This window comes from Macadamia integrifolia, chromosome 2, assembly GCF_013358625.1.
Source record: "Macadamia integrifolia cultivar HAES 741 chromosome 2, SCU_Mint_v3, whole genome shotgun sequence".
In the NCBI taxonomy this organism is placed as follows: domain Eukaryota; kingdom Viridiplantae; phylum Streptophyta; class Magnoliopsida; order Proteales; family Proteaceae; genus Macadamia; species Macadamia integrifolia.
In genome coordinates, this window is record NC_056558.1 from 5,157,945 (window position 1) to 5,174,494 (window position 16,550).

Consider the following 16,550-nt stretch of genomic DNA (forward strand, 5'->3'; position numbering starts at 1 on the left):
AACGAGTTTCTCCTTGATTAACGTATATCATTGCTACTCCCAAATCAGCTCTAATAATGATCATTCTTCACTTTCTTTTTCCTATTTTTACCAATCATCAATCTCAACACCCTCATCTCCGTTACATTGAGTATATACCTACATGATGTTTCGTAATTACCCAATACTCCGCACTATATATCATTGCCGGTCATATGAATGTCCAATAACATTTTCTTTTGAGTTTTAAAGGAATAAGATATAGAACTGATACGCAAAAATTATGTAAAACTATATCAAACAAATAATTATAATATAGTATCAATACATTATCTCTATGCATCAATACACCAATTACCAAAACCCAAAATTCTAATTTTGAGAGAAAATTTAGCAAAATCTCATCTAGATCCAAAAATGACTTTAGTGAGATTAGACAAACAAAAATTTGCAATTGTCAATGACGATTTGATCACATCAATTTTTCTTTCTAAATTTTTTTTTTTTTAATGGAATGATTAGGCTCGAAAAATATGCACGATGACAGAAATCACCTGCTATTAGTAAAATATCATTATTTATTAGCTATTTATGTTGTATAATAGTTCTTTTTATCAAAACAAAAATGTTGTATAATGGTTAAAAACTCTAGTTTAGCCTGTTTCAAAGCATTTCTAGAGTCTCCCTCATACGTATCTTAAAACAAGTTTTCCAATACGTAGCCCAATACCGATATTTGATCCAATATTGAAGAAACTCTTATACGGTCCGATCACCCCGATCCGAATGGTATCATATCACTACCGGTATGATACCGTTTATTTATTAACCATTCCCTCAATTTCAATAGTAAAATGTGTAGGGCTCAAGGGGTCACCCTGTTTGAGGCCTCAATAAAACCAGCTTCAATCACCAAAAGCTTTTGCAGAAGTGCTGGTCATTTGGTTGGATCCAGCATTAACAAGGCATAGACAAGAAGACATACCTCCACCAGGACAAAGAGGCCAGATAGTCATAAAATCAAAATCAATGCTAAATGGGACCAAACTTTGATTTGAACACAGATCCTGCAACATCACTTGCTACTTGCTAGTGCTTTAGTCAGACAAGCAACATTACCATACTAAAGAAAGCACACCAGTGGTGATATCAAATACTATTTTCAAGCTATGAGATCAGGAAGACAGAATGGCCCAAAAACCAATTACTTTTACTAATACAATCTACATTACTTTTACATCTTTACAACTGTATGCAAGGTCATTGTCGAAAGGGTCACAAGTAATAACAGTCATTGATCAACCTTGCTCTTTATATGGGGTCCAGATTAATTTGCTAACATCAACCTCAAGACCCCCACGACCGGCAGCTTTTAGATGGCGATCAAGAACCTTTGGGTCTGCACAGATGGCATGTTGCCCTTTCCTGTACTGGATCAAGTCTAGGCTCTGCAGTGTGCTCAAGATTTCATCTGCCTTTATGGCCGTCATGTCACTAAGCTCCTACCCAACAGAGATTCACAATTGAGTTGAAGATTAGAATTGGAAGGCTCCAATACCAAATAAAAATAGTAACCAAAAGTCAGAAAGTTAATCTAAAACAACATTCCCTAAAGCAAAATCTAAAAATAGCTTTAATGAAGTAATTGACACACATTTTCTCTACCATCAGCTACAAGGTGTGAGGACTTGAAAATCACCAGGCTCAGTGGCTTCCCTCTTGAGGGAAGCCACTGAGCCTACCAGGCTAGTGGAAAAGTCAACGGAACATATGCATAGTTACCAACTACCAACACACTACCAAAAGGTTCTAAACTCAGGGATTTCTTTTTTGACATATTATGCCCCGCATAATGACATGAATTGATAGGACAACAATGACTTGTTAAGCGTACATATTTTTGTATGGACGAACAGATTGAAAGATGCATCTGTATACAAAACATATGTCCTCATAATCAATAATATGTATTTTCTTACAAATTATTAGTTGGGACAAAAGAAATTATAGGGTTCTTTATCGACCAAGTAGGCTTATTGCTTAATTGAGCTGTAAGCCCAGCAGGGTCATTTATCTCATCTTCTATGTGCCACACTTGCAATATCCAGCATTCTTCTTAATGAAGTCTAAGAAATGGCCATTCATAATCCCATACTGACTAACACACCACTAGATGTATACATTATTATGTGATACTATGTAAATACATATAAATACAGGCCAAGACACACAAGAATGAAAAGCCCAGCTACACTTTAAATCGTGTGTGCAGACCTAACTATAAAGACCTTCGGGCTGGCAGTGAAGGCTGAGCCCGCAATTGGCCTGATTCTGTTCAAGTGCTCAATGCAACTTCCTTGCCTATATCTATTTCCTTTTCTTTCATTGATATTTATTCCTTTTCTTTTACTGATTGCTTTTATCTGAACACAGATCACTCTACGGTGATCATTCACATCCACTGTGAATTGAAGAAAATAGTGAGCAATGAGGAATTTAAAGATTTCTGAGTAAATAAGTATAGAAATATCTGACAGCAAACAAAGAGAAGCTACAACATGCATTTAGAAATTTTAATTAGCATAGGGGTAAAGGCTTCATCCATGCATACCTTGATGGAGATGTTGCTCTTGTGCTTCTTCAGGATTTCTAAAAGAACTCTGGTCCAGTATCCCTTGTAGCTCAACATGCCGAGGTCAGAAAGTGGCCTTTCAGGGGTGCCTACTTTTCCTTCCTTTTTAGAAAGTTCGTATGCTGTTTGATGATAAATCCACATTAAAAAATTTTAATGTGCAGATAAAATATAGATAATAAAAACTATTTATCAATTTGAACAATCCAAATAACAATGTTCAATGTTTCTGCACATCCTGAGTAGAAGCATCTGTTGTTTAGTGCAAATTTTGAGGCATCTCCGTTGGCACATTACTATAATAAAAGAACACTGAAACATAAAAAAAAAAATTGAGGAAACCAACTGTCCCAGTAAAATATGCCACTCCACTACGAGGCACAACCTAGGTAAAGGAATACACAAGGGCAAGGCCAAGGAAGACCAACTCATTCAGGAGGTATCCAATGTCTAGAAACTCAACAAATCAAGCCACCATACCTAGACTTGTGAGTGCTACAACACTGCACCAGCCAGTCTGGTGTGACCTAAGTAAAGTGTTATTGGAGTGCATGACAAAGCAATTCTTTATCGCACAGAGCAATCTTCATATGCTGTCATACAGATAAGCATTTCATACCCCAAGTCTTGTATTTCTTTCTTTCGTTCTCTATTTCTCTCCTTTTTTTTTTTTTTTTTAATTTTTAGTTGTCTTTCTTTTTCGTTCTTTTTTTTTGGGGGGGGGGCGGGGGGGGGGGATTCGTGTGGGTATCCTTTACATACTCCCTAAACAAAGAATAAAGGCACATTAGGAACTAAAGCATCTTGAGAGAGAAAGAGTGGGAAATCAGAGCTTTCAGCTAAGCCATCCAAGTCACATAGCAATCAAACTTAACAATACATGGACCGAGATCTAAGGAAATTGGTTAGAAAGAAAATTGCCAACTATATCCACTGAGAGATCTTCCAAAAATTTATGATATTATCTGTATTTGTTCCAATTTAAAATAAGGTTCAAAAACCCGGGGGGGGGGGGGGGGGGATTGCATGAAGACAGAAAGCTTACAGAATGCAATTAGAAACTTCCCATAGCCTTTTCTTTGGTAAGGAGGCAGGGTGAGAATGCAGGCCAAATTATAGGATTCCTCTGAATGCTTTTCCTAAAACATCAAAAGAGGTGTAAAACATAAGCCCCTATACAACCCAAACATTAGATACATACAACATGAGTTTTAAAACTGCAGACTTTACAAGTTAAATCAATTATCTAATCAACCAAACCCGGGGAGTGGGAAAGATTTACATGTTAAATCGGTCATCTAATCAACTAAACCCAGGGAATGGGAAGGGACAAATCAACAAATGAACCCAGAATTACAGCCCACAGCATTAAACCAAAGCTCCCATTAAATATTTGACAGCTCACACCAAAAGTTTAAGCAACCTAAGACAGACATATTCAACCACGAGACAATCTCATATTTACAACATGCAGATAATAGAGGCTACATGCATTCCATAGTGTAAAGATAGATGAAATAGATAAGATTATGATGCTTCATGAGTGTGGCACAAATCCGTATTAAAAATTGCAAACTGTGTGATATTTAACATCCATATGGATTGCAGTATTGTTATCCTTTACGCCCACACGTGTGCATGTGGATTTACATATGTAAACTACTCCTGCAGCCTCCCAAAACACAAGTCAGTTGGATTTCGTTATCCGAAAGTGTGATTACCAAGAGGATCTCAACATATGTGACAAACCACGAACTGGATAATCACCCCTAACATATATGTGTAACCACTAAAGTGACAGGGAGTGCTTCAAACCAAAATTTGAGTGAGCAACAAGAGAACTGAACAATCACCTTGGAAAAATACCCAACCATGTGGCATCCACGATCATCACATTCACATAGAACGTAAAACAGAAAAAGGTCAACATCGTAATACAGTGTCTTGTGATCAAGAAACAATTTCGCCAAATAGCAGAGATTCTGCCCGTAGACCTTGTTCTTCTTACCATCAACCTGTTATGAATTGCCAAGACAGATCAGGCAAATATACTGGAGGGATTAAGGTTTATAAAGAAAAACCAAGAGATGTACAGTGCAGAAGCACTAAAAAATACTAATTATGGGAAAAAGTAATGTCTGACACTAAACACATGTCTGTAAACCTCAACTCTGAAACTTGTTCTTTTGAAAAGGCAAAAAAAAAATACCATAAAAAACCCAATGATGAGGGTTTAAACATTTTGTGCAGTTGTTTATTTAACAAGAAACATGAAAAATTGAGATGGTATTGTAAGGAACCGTCAACAGCAACAACTAATAACTTGCTGAGACAGGCAACACATTCTTAGTTTTCATAATAACTAAATAAATGGGAAAAGTAAAAGAAATTGCAGTTCCTTGAAAGAAGCACATGATTACTTACCTCAAACATTGACAGCGTACCACTACGATATATCTCATCGCCTGGGGGATGCTTGAGATCACATTTTCTCTGCATAAAAAATAGAGAATGCAATAGTTATAAAAGCTAATGCAAGCCAATTAGGGGCCAGAAGATATCTGAAATAGAGAGGAATAATCATAGTCTCATGCACAAGGTCTTATGTTCTTTATTCCACATTGCTTCTTTTTCAACACAGACAATGGAAGACAATATTCCTGTAAGTTATGATTAATAGGAGGAAGCTGTTACTGAGGGGGAAAAAAATGATTGTAAGTGTGGCTCTTTTATCTTAGGACTGCTAATGGCATGCATGCGAATGAAACCTAGTGGCAGTAAATACTTTTTGCTCCAAAAGTGGTTAATGGTATGGGTTAGAACGTTAGAGTGCAGGGTAAAGGAGGTACTTTTCCTAGGCTAGTTTTGTGACCTCACAATAGGTCGTACTGTCTCAGATCAAAGCAGCACTGCTAAGTGTTCTCCTACATAAAAAAGAACTATGTACCATGGAATGCTACAGTCCTGCTTCATTCTTCATCAATGTCTTCCAATGTAGATCTTGGGTTAGTAAGCAATAAAGGTCCAAGAACCTTTTCATAGGTGATAACTTTACCAGCCCAATAGGGAGGCTTCATTTTCATCTTCCAAAATGAAGCCTTGACAATTATATTTTGTCATGGGCTGGATCATAAAACCCAAAAGTAGGGGTTTAAACAGGTGTACGAAAATAGATATTTAATCAGTAGTGGCCAAGTGGGATCCATTAAGTAGTGTAGTTGGCTTGAGTTTTGTCATTTGGTTAGTCGAGTAAGGCTCAAATTATCTAGAATATTTTTTCTCTCTCTCTCTTCTTTTTCTTCTATATTACTACTCAGTCTACTATTGGTTACTGTTCATGGGTAGTGTTCACTATCCCAAAACATGAGCTTTCCCTTACATTTTACCTCTTTCTTGTCTGTTCCTTGAAACTCTGATTCATCCTACCCTTTTCCCACTACCTTTTGATGCAGAATTGAGGCTGAACAGAGTTGACCCTTCGGGCAATCTTGACCGAGACAAACCGGGTCCGATCGGATTTTGGGATCAATATGATATTTTAGGATTTACTTTATTTAGGAAATATAGAGTTAATTGGGAAGATATGTAATCTTTTATTTTGGGTTATTTTAGGAGATAGCTATTAGACAAGTAGAACTTTCCAATTTTAGTTTTCATGTGTTTTTATTTTGTTAGTCTAAGATTAGGAAGTAATTAGAAGTATCTATTTCAGTTTTAGAGACATGTAACCCAAGTTATTGAGCAGATTTTGAGAATGAATTGAATTGAATGTTTTGGTGTCGGGTATGATGTAAGACTAGGTCGGGTGAGCTCATTTCTCCAGCCCCACTTTGTGCAATATCTTCTCCTCCTCCCCTGCATCAAGTGGTATCAGAGCTAAAGGATCCTTTCCTTCGTTCTCCCTCCCTGTTCTAAAAAAAGAAAGGAACCGAGAATCCAAACCTAGTTTCAAAGATCCCTAGATTTCCAACTTTCAAATTGACCTTCCATTATTTAAAAAATCTGCCATCCTTTGAAAAAAAAAAAATAGTTATTGTTTTTCCATTAAGTATGACCGCATGTGTTCTCTTGCCATAATGGGCCTAAAGTACTTCTAATTACACAGTTGTTCATGGAATCTTTTGTGTTCAAATTCAGGGTGTGATAACCCAATGGAAAGCTTGCTAATTTTCTGATTGATGAGTGACTAAAAACAATTTCGTTTCAAGATTTGTGGTGTATATGTTGTCAAAGACCAATCAGATTATTTTTTTAGTATAAGGATGATGTATTCGTTGAATTCTCTGTTTCTCATTATTATAATGGTGCTTTTTGTGAACTTTTTGATTCACCTCAACACATTTAAAAAATCTGCCATCCTTTGAAAAAAAAAAAAATAGTTATTGTTTTTCCATTAAGTATGACCGCATGTGTTCTCTTGCCATAATGGGCCTAAAGTACTTCTAATTACACAGCTGTTCATGGAATCTTTTGTGTTCAAATTCAGGGTGTGATAACCCAATGGAAAGCTTGCTAATTTTCTGATTGATGAGTGACTAAAAACAATTTCGTTTCAAGATCTGTGGTGTATATGTTGTCAAAAACCAATCAGATTATTTTTTTAGTATAAGGATGATGTATTCGTTGAATTCTCTGTTTCTCATTATTATAATGGTGCTTTTTGTGAACTTTTTGATTCACCTCAACACATCATTAAATTGGGTCGAGGTTGGTTGGATGGGATCCTTGATCGTGACAACAATGTGTGCACCCTTCAAGCTTACCACATGCGTCAAAATTTTACTCTTCATGGACGTCAAAGAAAGTGATACCACCAATACAACCACAAGATGAACCAATTGTGCCAATACAAGTGAAAGACAATTCTGCTGTGGAACAAATGATGACAACGGAAAATGAGAAAATTATGGATCAAGTACTAATGGACATTAATGCAGTGTTGGCTGTTCACCATCATGAGTTCGTTCTCCCTGATGATTTTCCGAACCTGAATTCACCTCAAAAGCTTCACATCTTAGATTTTGTTCGCGATACAGATAAAGAACAATTCACCCCCGCTTGTGAGTCTTTATTCTTATCTTTCTTTAAAACTCGTAGATGAGTTTTTCCCAACAACGGGGGAGTTGATGTAGAATCAAGGCTAAACCGGGTTGACCCCTCGTGCAATCTTGACTGAGACGAAGCGAGTTTCATTGGATTTTTGGGATTAGTAGGATATTTTAGGATTTACTTTCCTTAGGAAATATTGAGTTATTTTAATTGGGAAGATATATAATCTTTTATTTTGGATTATTTCAAGGATAGCTATTAGACAAGTAGAATTTTTCAATTTGAGTTTTATTTTGTTAATCTAAGACTTTAGGAAGTAATTAGAAGTCTCTATTGAGTAGATTTTGAGAATGAATGTTTTAGAGCTGGGTATGGTGCAAGACTAAGTCGTGTGACCTCCTTCCCCCCCCCCATGTGAAATCTTCTCTTCCTCCCTTGCAACTTTGAATTCTCCTTCCCTTTCCCTATTGGCCCTCCTTCACCTTTCTATAGTAGTTCAGCCTAGATTTTGACACACTAGAGTGCCCTACATATTGATACTGATTATGCTGCTGTAACGATAAAATTCTCTTTTCTCTAATAAAATTTTCCTTTTGCCTGACCAGGAAAAAAAAAAAAGATTCTGTTTCTTTGATTTTCATTTGCCGGTTCAAGAACTGAGCAAGTGCCAAATATTCTTGATAAATTGTATCAAACACTTCTAATTTGAGAGGGAGAAAGAAAACTCAAACTAAGGTATCAATGAAGCTAGGGCTCAATCTCAATTTCTAGCTTTTCACCTTCCCCCTTTCTTTTCTTTTCTTTTTTGTTGGGGGGGGGGGGGATGCTTTGTTTAAATCTTATAATGTACCTGGCTGTACCTAGTCAAACAAAAGGTTTATTTCCTTGGCTCACCCCTTTTAACAACGGTGTCAGCAGTGTTGAAAATCTTAAGGATATCAAAATTACCATTTTGTGCACATCAGCACACTTTGACATTTGGAAATTTTGAACGAATATCGTGAATTTAAATGTTTAGTCCCCCCTCTAAATTGCATTTATAGCATCATGCAATTGGCAAGGAAGAACAAAAGACTGTTACAGACGATTCATCAAATCCTTGCTTGGCAATAAAATTTCTCCAATTTCCAAAATAAATCTGAGAAATCTAATGAAGTGTGAAAGAAATGGAAAGTAGGCACTAAATGTAACGACTGAGATAATCTAATGCCAAGTTTCTTTATAGATGGTAAGCTGTAAAAAGAACAAGTGAAATAGTCTACTTCCAAATCAAGTCAAACTAGTAGAAATTGAGGTGCAGCTCACCATATGCCTCTCAAGTTGTTCTTTTCGCTTCATGAAATTCAGGCAAAATTCACAAAAGTAGAGCTTCGGAGAGTCATTGTATTCTGGTGGAAAGGGGGAGAAGTACCATGTCTCAATCTCGTATCTTCCAAGTTCAATAGTTGCTATGTTTTTCACTTTCGTGAATTCTTCGTGTTCACGCAAGCTAGCAGCATCAAGCTCTTCATGCCCCTGAAAATGAAGCAAAAGGACCCATTCAGACTAATCAGCAGGAAAGTCCAAGATGAAACAAATGTAAATATGAGCAAGAGAGAACTTCCCAGCATGTGCACAGAATAGTAATGAGAATAAAATCAGAAATACAAAATCAAAGAAACTCATACCCATTACTGAGTCATTTAAAACTTCAGCCTTAAAAATATAGATTGATAAATAAATAAGAGAGCAGGGGAGAGGACAAAGATATTACATTTTCTGACAGATTACAATTATCCATCAGCAGTAATATCTGAAATCAAGTAGTTAGTGACCATTATGAACAGGGCCGGGGGGAGGGGGGGGACTTCCAGAAATGGCAACATTATCCTCAAAATCTTAATTCAGCATGCCTCTAAGATGTATAGACAGCAGTTCAATTTTATTGCCATAGAATAAAAAAAAAAAAAAAGGGTAAGTTTGGATACAGGTATCGCTTTGAAAATATAAAATAAGACCATTGAATAACATTATAGACTTATACATACCTCCACATGTGTCTCGTCAATCTTACGTTTCTGGTGGCGTGTCATTTTCAAGCTTGTTGCCTGAAAAGACCATGGGTAAGAAACATCTTGCAGGCTGTAAAATGAAATTCCTCTCTATGAGCAAAAACAAAACTGTAATGTTGGGGAAGAGGGGAAAAATTGGAACAGACAAGAGACACAATGGAACTAAAACAAAAGAATATCTCCATCAAAACATGATAAAAATTTAAAACCCATTCATAACCCTCTTCTGCCAGGCAGGAAATATAGCAGATACTATTAATGGTTATGTAATTTTCACAGTACTCTTTATACAGGACAAAACTCCCATGGATTATTTGCAAGATGTGGGCGACGTTGAATAGGATACCGAACAATACCTTATCTTCCACTTTTTCATCCACATCAGCTTCTACCGAGTCAAGATCGAGTTGTTCAAGCTTCACCCATTCATCAAGCCTCCTATTGACTGGAAAAAAAGAACAAGCAACAGAATAAATACCAGAGCCTCAAACTCAGGTGATGCGAATGATAATTAGATATTTCAATGTTAATCATGGAATGAAATTGGCTGAAATAACGAAAACTGTTGCCAACAAGATAAAATAATGACAGCTATTCTATCAAAATATCAACTGGAAATGGGTGTTAGAAACCATCATATTTCCCCATAAAACAAAGAAGCACATATGCATCCACGTTTTTGGGTGCAATTATATGTATCTAATGAATTCAACGCTGGTGACTGAAGGATTAGGTGCAATTACTTCCCCCGCTTCCTCTTGCTTCCCTATTTCATTCGGGAGGGGCAGTGTCAGAAACTAGGGTAGACAGATGTTCAAAGCAACCTCATTTTCATTTAATTTACCATCCCCATCAAACCCGAAGTGCGAAAACAGACTCTGTCACTCTTATGTATAAGAGGAAAAATTATCTATAGTCCCTAGAAGCAACCGAATCGAGCAGGAACTCCAATTTCACATTTTTAAACAACTAAAACACATCCCAACACCCAACTCTACTAAACCCCCAATAAAACCCTTTATGTACAGAAGGAAAACACTTCCATAGTCCTTGGAAGATAACAAATCAAGCAGGAACTCCAATTTCACATTTTTTTAGACACCCAAAACCAAACCCAATAATAAATTCTCAAAAACCCCAACTATAACCCTCACGAATATAGCTTACGAGATGAGAAAAAAGAGAGGGGACGAGTAAGTCGTTCATAATCCTTCCTGAAGGAAGGACTAACTATCTACTCACTCGATGCGCCTTGAAGTATAACATAACCACCTAACTGTCCTGGAAACCCTAACCCTAGCCAAAAGCTCCAATTCAATTGTCAAAAAGGGAACAGAAAAAAGCAGAGCGGAAGAATGAACAAAGGCATACACTCGGTGTAGTGGACATAGTACTCGTAATCGTTGGGTCCGGCGGACAGCATTTTACGACGTTCGATGACCTTGACTGGGTGGTAATTTCCGTCTCTCCAACGACACATGACGCGAGTGCCCACCTCCAGTGGCAGCACTCCTGTTCTCCTCTTCCTCGGTGCCTCATTTTCTGCCGCTTTATTATCGACGGCCATCGCCGACGAGTCAAGTCCGTCGTCGGCCTCGGTCTGCTCTTGCTGCTTGTAGCCGTTGCAGGTTGTGTTGGTTCGCGCCGTCCGGCCGTTTTCTGCTGGTGTATCAATGGAACCCATTTTTTTCCCAAATGTTAGAAAACCAGATGATTAGGATAAGTCAATAAGGAGTTTTGATACGGAGAAATGCGAAATAAGCCCTTCTACTTTCAAAAATTTCAGAAGACCCCTCGTTCATACTTCATACACGTCACTCTTGTGATTAGGCCACAAAGGCCGCCATGCTGAGTAATGGGATGGAAGAACTTAATAGTCATAAGGATTTCATTAATTTATGCGGTTACAATAGCACCAAGTCTCCCTGAGATCGCATGGTAGATTGCTCATCCATACTCCCATGTGATTAAGGGTTCGAGACTTGGTAGAGAGAGAGAGAGAGAAGAGAGAACGTATAAACCTGAGGTATTCTAAAATACCTCACTTTTTGTTTTGGTTTTGTTTTGTAATTTTTGCTCTGCTTCTATGTTTGGCTTTATCCATTTTAACTATGAGATCTTTGTTTGTTATGCTCATATTTACCTCATCTTATTGGTACTCTTTTCAAACACGTTTAAAAGACCAATTTTGAAGATGACTCATTTAAATCATGTTTAAAGTTAAATAAGTCTATAATCGATCGAGCGCCCGTTGGGCTAGGAGGCTGCACCGTATACCTTAGTAACTTAGCTGCTTCTATGTTTGGCTTAATCCATTTTAACTATGAGATCTTTCTTTGTTATGCCCATATTTACCTCATCTTATTGGTACTCTTTTCAAACACGTTTAAAAGACCAATTTTGAATAGGACTCATTTAAATCATGTTTAAAGTTAAATAAGTCTATAACCAGGTTAAGACCAGTTTATGGCATAAGTCTATAACCCGGTTAAGACCAGTTTATGGCATCTCGATTATAGCCTGGGATCGATCGGCCCGATTATTAACCATACCATGCCCGTGCTAGCTAGGTCCGTTTAGTTCACAATGCAACCCTAGAAATTGATCGAGCCCAATTAGGCCTGACCGATTGACACCCCTACTCCTACCCTTCACTGTACCCAAAAGGACTTCACTACAAGATGACTGTAATTTTTTGTCCCAAAAACACTAGGGTTCTCAATTGTGGAGGAATTTATCAAGTCTGTTTCTAATTATATCCATGAAGTACCATGGTAGAGAGGGGAAGAGAGAAAAAAACAGAGGAGAGGTATTCTAAAGTACCTCATTTCTTTTTTAATTTGCTAAGCAGCTTGAATGGTTCGCGATATCCAACTTGGGGATAGGGTAACTTGATCCAAGATATTAAGTGTTAGTCCCAAAATTGATATGGACTAACAAAAATCAGACTGGACCGATTATTTAACACCCCTAATTTGTACGAAGGACAAGCTCATTCAAGCCACATGATCAGTGATGCTTCTAGCTACAATGTGTATCAAATATTGAATACCAAAATTGATACTATTCCAAAATCGATAGTATTTCTATTATTTTATTGAAGAAATTGCAAAACCTCACACACCTTGCCTTACGAGATAACCTCATATGTGTAATGTCTTGCAAATTACAATATAAGAAAATCTAACTCCCGAAAGTAAAAATTTCCCCTAATAAAATGACTTCCAAAAATCAAAAAGGTCTTGAAAACTGTAACTAAAACTGAAACATAAAAAAAATGGTATTGAAGGTTTATAGGATTCAAACTTTCCATTTGGAAAACAGGGGGCTTGATGGTTTTAATTTTTTCATGAATGTGATAAGAAGAATCTTGATTATAAACCCAAACAAAATGTGAAGAATCTTTATAAGGGCACTGGAAGCAGAAGAAGAATTAGACATATGTGCCAGCTTCTGCCTCTTTCTTTTCTCTTCCTTTTTATGGCCTTTCAAGATTATTCTCTCAATGGAAAGTATTAGGGAGGCTAATATTGATTAAAACCCTAAGTAACAGCTATTTGAAGAAGTAATTTTCTTGGAATTTAGGAAAATAGCTTAGATGAATTAATGCATGTCCCAGATTTGACTCGTTCAATTCATCAGGTTTTGAAAAGAATGGAGTCAAAAAACTTGATTTCCAAATATGGCCTAAAGATGTTTTCTTTTAGCAAAATTCTATATTTTGTTTTGAAAACACAACAAAAGAGGGCAAAGAGGATCGAGGGCACGTGAGGGGACATCCCCCTATTGTATGAACTGGCCTCCTCTCCCCTCCCTCCCTCCCATCGGTCGACCTCGTGGGCGGGGAATTCCTTCACCATGGATGAAGCGAAACTATCTCCTTTTACTATTTATATTAGAACATTCATTTGCAACGGTTCCCATGTGCTAGCTCCTCTCATTTTATGTTCACATCAACCCAACTTTCCATCTCTTTCTCTTAGCATAAAAGCCACCACTTTCTCAGATCCCTCCATCTCTAATAACCCACAACATTTTCAGCTTCTATTCTTGTTGCAATCTCTCACAATGGCTGATGAGACCATCACTGATTCTTTCAAAGAGCAAGATTGGTTCCTCCCCCTAGCTAATGTTAGTCGTATCATGAAGAAATCACTTCCAAAAACCACGAAGATATCGAAAGCTAAGGAGATTGTCCAAGAATGTGTTTCTGAGTTCATCAGCTTCATTACTGATGAAGCCTCTGATAAGTGTCTAAGAGAGAAGAAAAAGACCATCAATGGTCATGATCTCCTATGGGCCATGACAACTCTTGGGTTTGAAAACTATGTGAGGTCTTTGAAGGTTGTCTTAACAAGTGCAGAGGTCGAGACTCAGGGACAAGGAGAGACGGATATCATGGCTAGACAAGGATTTAATAATGGGTTTTATTCCGTCGATGCCCAAGTAGTTCCTAAGAACTTTAGGGACGAAAGGAAGGGTCACCAGCCATGGAATAAAGAACTAGAAAATGGGTGGTTTTTAAATGGGTAGAATCCATGAAAACTAAATGAAGGACATAGCTAATCACTATCATGGTGATTCAAAATATGGGTTACTACCTTCTCTTTCTTTCTTTCTTTTTTTTTGTTTTTTGTTTTTTTTTTTTTTTTGGTGGGTGTTGGTGTACCTTTCTTTAACAATCTATGAATAGACCAGTACATGTATATTCTCTGGTAAAGAAAACAAACATTTTCCCTTTTTCAAAGGCAAATTATTATGGATCGACCGTGTAGTAAATTCTGGCACAAACTCCACTTGATGCAAGTTCCACTTTTTTTTTGGGGGTGAGGATTGATTAAAGGAAAGTATCATTAAGATAAATAAGAGTTTACATCAATACTACACAGAAAGAGATCTAACTTGGTTTTTTTGTGCATAGCTGAGCATGCGAATTGTTTGATAAAGATAATCATCCTTGGTGGATTAATTGCTAAGTTAATGAATAATTGAACATGGGTTGACCACTTCACCTCAACCTGACCTAGCCTAGTCTAATATTTTGGCCAAATGGACTCATAAATAACAGTAGGGAAAGAGATCCCCAGTTAGGGGACGGGTGAATTTCTTCCCACACCCTCTCACATAATGAGATGTGAGTCCCACACTGATGTTCTCTTTCTTCAAACACCATGTGAACCTTTAATTGAATGAGACTTTTTTTTTTGCTTTATTATTAGTGTGGCGTGAGAGATTCCCCAAACTATACTAGTGGTGTAGGAAATCCATATGAGCATACTAAGGGTATTATTCTGGCATTCAGGCGGGAAGAAGTTGCTCTCTCAAAGCAATCTATTCTAAGGGGAGTAGGGGACACAATAGAGAAAATGAAAAGCTATTTACTTCTCCTCGATCCACTCCTCACATGGTGTGGAATAACTTTCAAACCATTGTATTACCCATTAAGAAATTTGTCTTATTTTTTGTCATACAACCAAATCACAAGTGAATACAATTGTCATATCCTTTTAGACTAAGGTTTCCTTCTTCCTTCTTCACAAGTGATGTGATTTTATGACTAGACTTTGGGTTAAGTTAGAGGGTTTAGATGTCTATGGTGAGGGTGATTCTTTTTTCACCATAGGTGAAGAAAACTCAATCCTTTTTTAGATCAACTTCCACATCCCATTATTCAGTCACAGATATCCCTCTTGGGTTCAATTCGAGGGTTTAGATTTCTTGATGAGGGGATTCTTCCTTCACCATATATGGAAGAAAACTCGATCACCTATTGTTCATGGTCACAAATACCCCCTCTTGACTTCAATTAGGGGATTTAGATGTCTATCATGAGGGGATGCATTTTTCACCTATGATAAGAGAAAACTCAGTGCCTTTTTAGACCCATTTTTCCTTTTCTGTCATTGTAGAAAGCAACCAAACCTAGTCTTCAATCTAGTACAGATGAATAGCTACCATCTTGTTTCTCACATCAATATTTTCTCATAACAATTATTGTCCTACTAAAAAGAACTTTCGGTGTTTGATGTTTCCTCTACCAAAAAAAAAGTGTTTGATGTCTATTTCCTATTGGGAGTACCCCTTCAAATTTTATAGTGTTTTAACCACAAAAGGAAAAGGAAACTGACTTTGATACTCTTTCAGTGGCCAATGGAACATGAATAAAGAAAGGGATATGTTCCTAAGTTTGTCCATTGATTATTCACCTATTCTTCCCCTCTCTCTAGGGTTTAGACTTACTTTGCAATCAAGGGTTGTTTTTCTATTATTTAATAAAAGTATAAAAGCTTTATTAAATAAAATCAGAAGAGGATAATCTCCTCATTGAATCCAATTGTACTAGAATAGGAGGGGAAGAACCCCACAAGACTGCGAGAGGCCAAACATAGCAACCCCTCCCTATTGGAAGATTTAGGAACAAATTTAAATTTATAAAAAGAATAAAAAGAAACTAAAAGAACAATGTCATCAACTACAATTCCAGCTGCCTAGTCTTTTTCACTTCCACCACTGAAAATGGCACCAACCACAGCTAATATCAGAGAAACACAAGATAGCCTTCAGACCTAATTTGAATATTGAATAGCATTAATCATTAGAGGGGGGGGGGGTTGTTAACTAAAGCCATTGTTGGAGCTTCTGACTCTCCCTTCCCTTTCCTCTGGATCAATTGATCAAGGATATCTGCCTTGGCTGGCCTTTTGCTTTTAAGTAAGCATATTTTTAATCTTTAATTATTTGATTGATTACATGACTTGGGTCTCCGGTGCTAGACCACTGTTAGTTAAAACGCGGTTGCGTTTTTTTGCCGTTTAAAACACGTTTTTCCGTATGCTATT

The 16,550-nt window shown here is 37.1% G+C and overlaps 2 protein-coding genes and 1 long non-coding RNA gene across 3 annotated transcripts; 1 reads left to right on the plus strand and 2 right to left on the minus strand.

The window, feature by feature from the left end:
- Positions 1-994: 994 nt before the first annotated feature.
- On the minus strand, positions 995-11,425 carry LOC122071775 (histone acetyltransferase of the MYST family 1-like). Its single transcript, XM_042636185.1, has 9 exons — positions 11,083-11,425; positions 10,068-10,156; positions 9,688-9,747; positions 8,966-9,175; positions 5,036-5,104; positions 4,465-4,626; positions 3,657-3,750; positions 2,591-2,733; positions 995-1,481 (listed from the first exon to the last, which is right to left on the minus strand). The coding sequence occupies exons 1-9, from the start codon at positions 11,393-11,395 to the stop codon at positions 1,278-1,280; spliced, it is 1,344 nt and encodes a 447-aa protein (XP_042492119.1). The 5' UTR covers positions 11,396-11,425; the 3' UTR covers positions 995-1,277.
- Positions 5,892-8,959, minus strand: LOC122071787. Its single transcript, XR_006138278.1, has 2 exons — positions 7,292-8,959; positions 5,892-6,942 (listed from the first exon to the last, which is right to left on the minus strand). It is a non-coding gene; the product is annotated as an uncharacterized LOC122071787 (long non-coding RNA).
- A 2,228-nt stretch (positions 11,426-13,653) lies between the features above and the next one.
- On the plus strand, positions 13,654-14,323 carry LOC122090798 (nuclear transcription factor Y subunit B-3-like). The gene has a single exon (XM_042660523.1). It carries the CDS (start codon positions 13,780-13,782, stop codon positions 14,242-14,244), a length of 465 nt encoding a protein of 154 aa, XP_042516457.1. The 5' UTR covers positions 13,654-13,779; the 3' UTR covers positions 14,245-14,323.
- The last annotated feature ends 2,227 nt before the right edge of the window (positions 14,324-16,550 follow it).